Consider the following 10,353-nt stretch of genomic DNA (forward strand, 5'->3'; position numbering starts at 1 on the left):
TAATAAACGAGTATGAAAATTTTGTTTTTGTGTACGGTGTACAGCAACTTAACTATGCACTGTACAGAGGTTGATGTTGTCAGCTAAACACCGTACACAACACTTCTTTTAGGAATAAAATTTCAATAAAAAACATATGCATGAAAGATTTCAAAGCCAATTATTGATACAACTATACTTATTACACACACACTGGCCTTCTATAAAAAAAAAGAGTTGCAATGAATATAGAATTAAATCGGATGAGACGAGTGCCAACTTCTTTGACAAGTATTTGCACATGTTTTTAGTAATCGTTGTTGTATTGGGAAAATAATGGGACATCTCTTATCATTAACCTACGACCAAATCATTTCTTAAAACAACAATTATGTTAAGATTGAGATACACATTGATATTATGTGAACAAAACAAAGATTTTTGTTACCCTGTGAGGTCAAAATTTATCCAGCCCGCTTGGTAAGTACCAATATCTGGTGTATTGATATACGGTGATATAGTTTTTCTAAATTATCATAATGAGCAATGGAAAGAGTAAATTGACGGTCTCACGAAAACCGCCGCCCGATGAAGTATAGATATGTGAAATAATGGTGATTTATGCTCAGGGTTTATGTTACGGAAGGGCATTTAAAGAAAGCCACAGTGCATGAAGGGGTAGGAAGGGGTCTTACGAAGTCCCGAACATAACCAATCCCGACTTGTAATGAATAATTCCGGAGTCACGATAAAGGTTAATATATTCCCTTTTACAATATGGTAACTTACATTATAAAAACCTCAACTCTAATTTCAATTGACATTATGCTTGAAATATTTGCAACTGGACATTTAGAAAATAACAAACACTCAATCCAACAATCTTGACTTGTGATGGTTTTATTAAAAAATTGAGTGAAATCATTACATAAATCAGTTACCTGCTAAACCTAAGGATATGACATTGTATAAACAATTACCGTTTCCAGTTGTTTTGATTGCTATTTACATCATCTGGAATCAAAAATTGCAACAATTCATCAAAAGAAAAAAACTGCTGGCTTCTTCGAGCGTGAAAATGTTTCAAAGTTGAAGCGTTAAACTTAAAGAACGACTAAACAACATGTGTGGAGACTTGTAGAATTAGCTGGCGATTGTTGCTGACGATTGTTGCTGGCTATAACATCTTTCAGATTATCCATCATGGCATTTCAGTTTATTCAGTCTGTGTCAGATTGGAGCATGAACCAATGACAACATCCAACATTATTTGCAACAGCATCAAAAACAATTCCGGTTAATTAATCATTTTAAAATTGCTAATCATTAAACTGATTATGGTACTGTGGTAACATACATATTGACGTTGCTGTGTACTTTTTATGTTGATAGACGTTTTTTTTTCTTTAAGAAAACAGGCAGAGGTAAATGTAAAACGTTTATTGTATCGATGTTTGCATAATATTCTAAAAAAAAAAATTATGTTTTGATTCTTTTTTGGTACGGTTTTCCGTACTTGCAGTAAAAATTGGTACGGTTGGAACCGTACCAACCGTACCATGTGCTACGCCAGAGGAGAATGAAATGAATGACTTGTTATGTTTAACCATTTCAGGGCAGTTTCTTTTTAAGTCCAGAATTACAGGAACTATCAGTGAAGTTTCTAAAGGAATATTTTACAATATATGATTCTGGTGACAGACAGTCACTGCTTCCTGCCTATCAAGATGATGTAAGATCTAGATTACAAATTGAATACTGTAAATTCAAAAATTATTGCATGCATTTATTATTGCGATTTTAGTCATTTTGGACTAAAATGGGATTTGAATTTTTTGGCGATATTTAGAAAAATAATGTTTAATTCATATAAAAAATTTCAAAATGTGAGTTCTTATTATTGTGATATAATCCTATCACATTTTTCGCAATAATAAAAACTTTGCAATAATTTCTGAATTTACATTATTTATATTAACAGTATTTATATTAAAAGTCATATGAAACGAGTGACTGGTGAAAAATAATGTTTATCCAATTCTTGAACCAATGCATGTATATATCATAAACTAAGTCTTCTGTGCACGGTTTTATCATTTTTTACGCAAATTTATCGTATAATTGTTATTTTTTTTTCTCTCTGTCTGTTATGATTTAATAAATATGGCAGCTCATTAAATGCCGTGTTTTGACTCCAAAGTTTACAGATTGTCACCTTATAGTAAACAATCAACAAAAAAGCATGGATATTGAGCACGTGTTTAACATGAACAATCAGATAATAGTTTGTTTCAGTGACAGATCCATGGGTATTGTGATCACCGAATTTTTACGAGAAGGTTCACGCTAAGGTCACTTTGCATACGGAAAAATGTCGGTGAATTGGTTCCTGAAACAAGCAATTAAAAAAAAGTAAACTTCCTCTAAATGTGGACAAATTAAAGAATTTTCTTAAATAATGAAAACTATCCATTTAGTTTTAAAAAAACATATGCATCATTTTAAAAAAAATTAAAAACATAAAAAGCATAAAAATATAAAGTCATAATTTAATACATGTATTGACCAATGGAGAACTTGGAACAATCTTTCACACTTTGATCATTATCAGCTTTTCTGGAATACATGTAGTATAAATTGACTAAGAATTTGAGAAAGAAGAAGTATATGGTTCAATAAGCACTTTATATATATTGTATATTATGTGTGATTTCAGGCTTTGTTCTCGCTGTCAACAGCTTTTAATCCATTGATTGAATATGGGTAAGATTATACTTGTTCATCTTGTTTGTTATCAATCAATATCATCAGAATTGTCATTAGTTTTATGTCAAATTATGCAGAATTGAAAATGTATTTCCCTTTAAAGTACTGTACATAGAATGCCATAGATATGAATTGATGATTGAAAACATGTTCAACTATTCCAACTAATTCATATGTATTCATTTCAGTCAACCAAAGTTACATGATTACATGCCAGAGAGCAGAAATCTTTTGAAGATGTCAAGAGACCCAGGTAAATTAAAATTTATTGCTTGGTTACATTTGGGTATGTTAAAGACCAGTTGTCATTCATTACAAGAATGCATAGCATAGTGATGAGAGGTCACAATATTATATATTAATGATTATAAGTCAAAATTTGTTTTAAAAAAAGTTGGTAACAAATTAAATGATATATATTTTGATATTTGATTTTCAAGTAGAGATTTAAAAAGGGATGCCACATTATTTGAACTAGAGAGTTATATGTTTGAGAATTTGAATTTGATATAATTTAAAATTTTAAACTTCACATCATTGTTTAACTCCTGGCTTTAAATTTCAATGATTTTAATTTCAGGAAAACGTCAAAAAGTTCTTAAGAAAGGAAAACTTGGAATTGTGTCACAGCTGTGTGAACTGCCAAAAACAACTCATGATTACAACTCATTTGTGGTGGACGTTGATCATGCCTCGGTAAATCTCCTTTATGTATAAATACATTATATAATAAGAAAATATGAGATGGCTATAAATCAATGGTATAGTTTAATGTAACATTTGATAAATTATAGATAAATACATTTAACAAAAAATAACAATGGCCATTTGGCAGTTAATTGAACAGAAAGTAATCTTACAAAAGGTATACGGACCAAAGCCAAGATATGTAATCACTTACTATGTGTTTGTGTCTTAATCTGTTTAATTTACATGACATTGTCCTTTTCTATCAGTCATATCTAATTAATATCTTTCCTTTTCACTTTGTTATGCACCTGATGTAGTGGAGGTGGTATTCATTAAGTTTTACACTTGTCACCATTGCTGATACGATGTAAAGCAATCACCAACCAATCAATTAATCTAACTTAATCTCAACCAAATGTTAGGAATCTTATACACAATGCTTATTACCAAAAAGCACAGATCAAGTTTGAATTTAGTGATGTCCCTTTCTTTATGGCCCTTTACAAATGGAAAAAAATGGACTTATTCATATCTTCACATTTGCATCTTGCTTCTCCGCCTTAATCCCTGTTCAGAATTAAATGAAACTGTCTCAGAATTTAGTTTGTTAGTTGATTTGTTTTTTGACAACAGGAAAATTTGTTACTATTAGATGTGCAGATTTTTAAAGTCACAATTTTTTTAGGGTGTATCATAAACAAAACCATGAAATATTGTCCACCATCTTGAGAAAAAGAGTTTCTTGTGGCGTTTTTCATTTGATACTGCAGATATTGACTCTTGACACATACATTTAATATATTTTTTTTTTTTATGTTATATGTTATACAATGTAAGTCTTTTGTTTAAAGATAAAAGTCATTCTTGCTTGATGCATTGATAGCATCTATATTTATAAAATACATGTATAAAATACATGTCAACATTTTATATTTATTAAAGACATGGCAACATTTTATCAACTTTATTTTTTAATATTTTTAATTTTTCAGTCTACTCTTATGAGCTTCACAGTTTTGGGTGTATTCAAAGAAGGTAAGCATTCCCATAGCTTTATTCAATATTACATTTCAACACAATGATTGTTTATTTATGAATGGCATCCAATATGGCCATGATGCTTGTGAAATTAAACACTTGACACATATTTCTATGGAGCCTCAGTGGCCTGACCAGAATCAACACAAGTTCTTCTCTTGTCAAAATTAGAATCCACTGCAAAATATCAAAACTGTTTGTTTTCAAGTTTAGATGGTATAGTAGTAGTCTACAAATATTCCACCTTGTCAATCCAAAATATGTTGTCATCACAACAAAACAATGATTTAAACATGAAACCTATTTTATGCTTGAATTTCATAAATATTTGAAAAGCATATCCAAAGTTTTTCATTCTTTACCAATTGCAAGACATAACACTTTTTGCATAAAATATCTTTTTCTTTTTTAGAGAAATTTGTAATGTCTTGCATTATTCCAGATTACAGTTTTAAAAACCATGTCTACAACATTTTGATTATAATATCTTACATTGTTCTTGAAAAAGTGATGTTTATGTTTATCAATTTGGAATTATTTACACCAAATGAGAGATGCAGCCTCTAGTTAAAATAATTCTACAGGTATTTTTTTTTCACATTTATGAATAAACTTTTTTTTTAGATAGTAGATCAGATAAACCACCCATAAGATCATTCAGCAGACATTTTGTAACGGTACCAAGTGGCACTGGGTGAGCTTTACAAAGATACTTAATTACTTTTTGTGCAATAAATATTACCATACATGTGTTTCTCTCCTTTTTGACATTGAAATATATAATCTTCAGTATATAATTGAACACAGAAAATTGTGACCACCTTTGTCCCAAAATAATGAATTTACAATAGTTTTTGGAATGCAGTAGTATTAGTAGTGATTTTCATGGAGAATATTTTGCCCTGCCCCCTCAGTCACAGTCTATTGACTGAAACTTTTGCTTAGTTCACATGTATTAGTTTGTGATTAGATTTGTTTAAGATGAACTGCTAATGTCATCTGAGCTTAAAATACAATATTGCTATCTCCATTCTAATAAAACTGACAGAAAGCACCTTCAAATTATATTTTAAAAATCTAAGATATGTCTTCTGCTCTTGCATATAGTTTTCATAGCATCAATTGTGGGTTGATGCCATGAAATTAGTGATGTTGTCCAATTACTGTGCTTATCCCATGACCTTTATGCTATTATTATGCCTATTGCCTGACCAGTTTAAAAAATTGTCAATACAATTTGTCAATTTAAATTGTACAATAGGTATTGTGAGAGCTAATATCAACAGGTGGTCATTTAACTAACTGTAGATTTACCTGGTTGTTTTTGACAGAGCTAATTAAAATAATTGATAGCTAGCTTGCTTTCCTCATGTCCAATGTCCTGAATGGACTATTCTATTTAGGTATAGGACATTTTACATGTAATACACACTTTGTTCTTTCTAATAAAGATATTTTAATTGTAAATTAATTTATTTTCCTAGAAATTAACTTAATTGTATTATAATAGCACAAAGGTGACTGGATAAGTACAGTAAAACAAATGTTACAAACAATGTTGCATAGACATGTCTCGAACACTTTATTCATTGTAAAACCAATATTTGGAAGCACTTCATTTTACACCTGTTTTTTTGGTAGGAGCTAATATTACCTGCTGCTTTTGCTATATGTCTTATTTAGTATCACACAGTATTTAGTGCTCCATGAACTGTTAGTTAAACATATTTTATTCTACAGGATGGTGATTGTAAATGATATGATGACTGTTACAAATGCTTCACATGAACAGTTTCAGGTATATATTACATATTTCATTCAAGAAATCTCTTGAGACCATGCAGTATAAAATAAGTTTTTTGCATCTAAATTGTTTTTTTCTGAATTCACCTTCATCAAAAAAGCTCAAAGCCAAACATTTGAAAACCAAGGATGTATAAGTACAGAAACAAGTACTCAAGGGACCAAAAAAGATAGTTGCTTGATCCATCTAAGATCAACATTAAACGTCTTCATGTATTTAAAAGATATTTTTCAAAAGGTTAACATTTATTTTCAAATGTGACAGATGATGAAAAATTTGTAGCCATTTTTGGGGTATAACTATCTGACCATTCAAATACATATATTTATGTATTTCACAATATTCATAACATGGTTTATTACAGAAAGCCTTCAAGTCTCAGGCCCCTACACCATCCTCTAGTCCAGTTCCAAATGAGGGACCATCAGTACTCTTTCCTCCACCAGCTGGCAGTACGTCATTCACACCAGAACAACAACAGAAGATCCAGAGTTTTTGTCATGACTCAGGAATGAATGCTGATTACTCAGCAAAGTAAGCTTTAATTTTGGTTTTATATTTACTCTGGTAACTACTAATGAAAAGACAAGGTTGTAAAATCAATAATGAGAGCAAGGTTTTTACAATGCTTGAGCAAACATTCTAACAAAGTTTCCAAAAAGTAAAATAACAAAAATACTTAATTCAGAGAAAATTTCAAAACGGAAAGTCTGAAATCAAATAGCAAAATCAAAAGCTCAAACACAACAAACCAATTGATAACAACTGTAAAATTCCTGACTTCGTACAGGCTTTTATGCAAACAAGCCATATAAAGTTTTGTTCAACATAGCATATTATAATAACCCTGATACATTTATTTTACAGATGTTTGCAACAGTATAATTGGGATTATATGGAAGCTGGGAAGGTATTCTCTGAACTACAGGTTTGTATTTACTATCATTTTAATTTTTACAGTCATCTTAAACAATACAATAATGTAGTGTTTAATTCTTCTGAACACTATTTTTCTGACATACATTAAAGGTACTAAATTTGTTGCACCAGATATGCATTAAGACAATCAAAATATCTAATACAAACGACAAAGAACTGATAAAACAAAACAAAGTATAAGAAAAGCCAATGTTATCTCAACATAGGGCATAGTGGTGTACACTCTTTAAATACTACCATGGCCATGTCAAGCAATTAATAATATTTGCTCATATATCAAATTAACAAAATGAGGTGTAAATCTATTGCCATTTTTTTTGGATTTGAGCGTTTCTATCCAAGGCAAATTCAGAAAAGCACTCTGGATTTTATAAAGTTTTATTATCATGAAAGGAGTACAGGGAAATAACACAATTCACAGTTATGCCTAAATATGCAATGCAGTGTCTCAATTTTAAGAAAACAGTGAAAATTGGAAGCAATCTTTTACCTTCAGTGCTTGGAGAACTTGGAATTTTAACATTTGTATTTCTTATTGTTGTATGTCCACAGATATTAGATGACAATTTTTGGATGATTTTTATGTTGATGGTTTTTATACGACCGCAAAAAATTTTTTGGTTGTATATTGGTATGACGTTGGCATCGTCGTTGTCCGAAGACATTTCGTTATCGCACTATAACTTTAGTATAAGTAAATAGAAATCTGTGAAATTTAAATACAATGTTTATGACCATAAAAGGAAGGTTTGGATTGATTTTGGGAGTTTTGGTCCCAACAGTTTAGGAATTAGGGGCCAAAAAGGGCCCAAATAAGCATTTTTCGTGGTTTTCACACAATAACTTTAGTATTAGTAAACAGAAATCTATGAAATTTTAACATAAGGTTAATGACCACAAAAGGAAGGTTGGGAATGATTTGGGGAGTTTTTGTCCCAACAGTTTAGGAATTAGGGGCTAAAAAAAGGTCCCAAATAAGCACTTTTCTTGGTTTTTGCACAATAACTTTAGTACATGTATAAGTAAATAGAAATCTCTGAAATTTTAACACAAGGTTTATGACCACAAATTGAAGGTTGGGATTGATTTTGGGAGTTTTGGTCCCAACAATTTAGGAATTAGGGGTTAAAAGGGTCCAAAATTAAACTTTGTCTGATTTTTAACAAAAATTGAATTCTTGGGGTTCTTTGATATATATGCTGAATCTAAACATGTACTTAGATTTTTATTTGGGCCCGGTTATCAAATTGGTCAACATTGAGGTCAAAAGGGTCTAAAATTGAACATTATTTGATTTCATCAAAAATAGAATTCTTGAGGTTATATGATATGCTGAATCTAACCATGTATTCAGATTTTGGATATTGGACCATAATAGGTAAATGTCCAATTTATTAAAAATTTTAAGTTTTTAAGTTTAAGTTCTTAGACCACATTCGTTCTGTGTCAGAAACCTATGTTGTGTCAACTATCTAATCACAATCCAAATTCAGAGCTGTATCAAGCTTAAATGTTGTGTCCATACTTGTTCCAACTGTTCAAGGTTCGACCTCTGTGGTCGTATAAAGCTGCACCCTGCAGAGCATCTGGTTATCCTCTTATTTTAGAAATTTTATTTCTGTTTTCAATTATTTCTGTTTACAAGGGATAAATAGCGGTGTGAAAAGAATGGAATGTTTTAGTTTTTTTTTCTTAATATATATATATTAAAAAAAAGGATTTGTGGTTTTATTGTCCATTAGATAACTCTCCAACAGAGACCAAATGATGTCAAAGTCAACTATAGGTCACCATACAGCTTTCCTGAATGAGAAAATCCCATACTGCATATTAAAGGCCCCAAAATCACAAATGTAAAAACAATTCAATCAAGAAAATCAACTGCGAAAACAAATATAATGCACAGTAACAAACGACTATGTATTGCACAACACAAAAATTATAAAACTTTTTTTTCTGAAGAACTAAAAAAGCTATGTTGTTTTCTATGTAAGAATTTAAGAACTGTTGTGTTTATATTGAATAATTTTTCAAACTTTATATTTTATTTTGACAGAAGCAAAACAAGATTCCTCCAGAAGCTTTTCTAAGTTGATAAAAGAATGTGTCATACTGCCAAATTACTCATCATAGACTTATAGTTTTGTTACTTATTAGAGGACCTAAATACTGTGTAACAATGATATCCAATCACTGAGCAGATAGACAATTATTGTAGCTCAAACTGTGGTTCTGTATAATTAACACAATTGATCTGATCTCAAATTAAATCCTGTATTGTATGTACATCTATAATGTAGAAAATCAACAAGTACAGATAATGACACTTACAGATGATTAAATGTAGGATAAACTCTGAATGTCAAACTTGTTATTATATGATGTACAAATTAAATGAAGAGATCATTTCCGGTCAAAAGATTTATTTGCTCAATTTGTAAAAAAGAATTCAATTGTCATTCATATGTTGTTTGTTCATTTAACAGTTTCAGATAAACTGTTGTAGTGCTATCTATATTGTAATTATCAAATCATCCATCCTTGTATGACTGTTAAAAAAACAAACAAAAACATTGATGGTGTATTGTTACTTTTAACTGTTAATGCAGTATTGTTTTATGTGTATAGATGCTATTGAAGAATAATTACTCGGTGAAAAAGAGATATTTTATTAATTTGATTGATTTAACATGCAAAATGAATTATTTATAAATACTGAATCCTTTTATGTGTGAATGTGGAGTAATATGAGTTTTTTAATGAATGATATTTACAGAAGTTAGAATGAATGAAGAAGTGCAGAAATTTATTGTTTAGTTTTAATTGATCATGAAGGGTCAAACTGAAAATGGAAAGATTTTATCATTTTATTTTTTAATAAAAATGGTATCTGAAATATTTAATTGTCATTATTTTTCTTTCCTTTTGTTATACACACACTTAAGTTGCATTCACCTTGTCTGTCCATCCATAATTACACCCCATTCACATTGTCTGTCCATCCATAATTATACCCCATTCACATTGTCTGTCCATCCAAAATTATACCACATTCACATTGTCTGTCCATCCATAATTATGAATGTAGGAAAAAAAGTCACAGGAAATACTTTTAGTTTTCGCACTCTAACTTTAGT

At 30.2% G+C, this 10,353-nt stretch overlaps 1 protein-coding gene across 1 annotated transcript in view; it reads left to right on the forward strand.

Moving 5' to 3' along the window:
* The window catches only part of LOC139516029 (nuclear RNA export factor 1-like), a 43,026-nt gene extending 32,914 nt beyond the window's left edge, over positions 1-10,112 (forward strand). The window contains exons 15-24 of the mRNA XM_071305836.1: positions 1,595-1,711; positions 2,696-2,742; positions 2,934-2,998; positions 3,326-3,441; positions 4,428-4,470; positions 5,098-5,167; positions 6,214-6,271; positions 6,642-6,811; positions 7,145-7,205; positions 9,273-10,112. Of these exons, the coding sequence (XP_071161937.1) occupies positions 1,595-1,711; positions 2,696-2,742; positions 2,934-2,998; positions 3,326-3,441; positions 4,428-4,470; positions 5,098-5,167; positions 6,214-6,271; positions 6,642-6,811; positions 7,145-7,205; positions 9,273-9,311 (786 nt within the window). The 3' untranslated portion in view covers positions 9,312-10,112. The remainder of the gene's footprint in view (positions 1-1,594; positions 1,712-2,695; positions 2,743-2,933; positions 2,999-3,325; positions 3,442-4,427; positions 4,471-5,097; positions 5,168-6,213; positions 6,272-6,641; positions 6,812-7,144; positions 7,206-9,272) is intronic.
* The last annotated feature ends 241 nt before the right edge of the window (positions 10,113-10,353 follow it).

The sequence above is a fragment of the Mytilus edulis genome, chromosome 3 (genome assembly GCF_963676685.1).
Source record: "Mytilus edulis chromosome 3, xbMytEdul2.2, whole genome shotgun sequence".
NCBI lineage: Eukaryota > Metazoa > Mollusca > Bivalvia > Mytilida > Mytilidae > Mytilus > Mytilus edulis.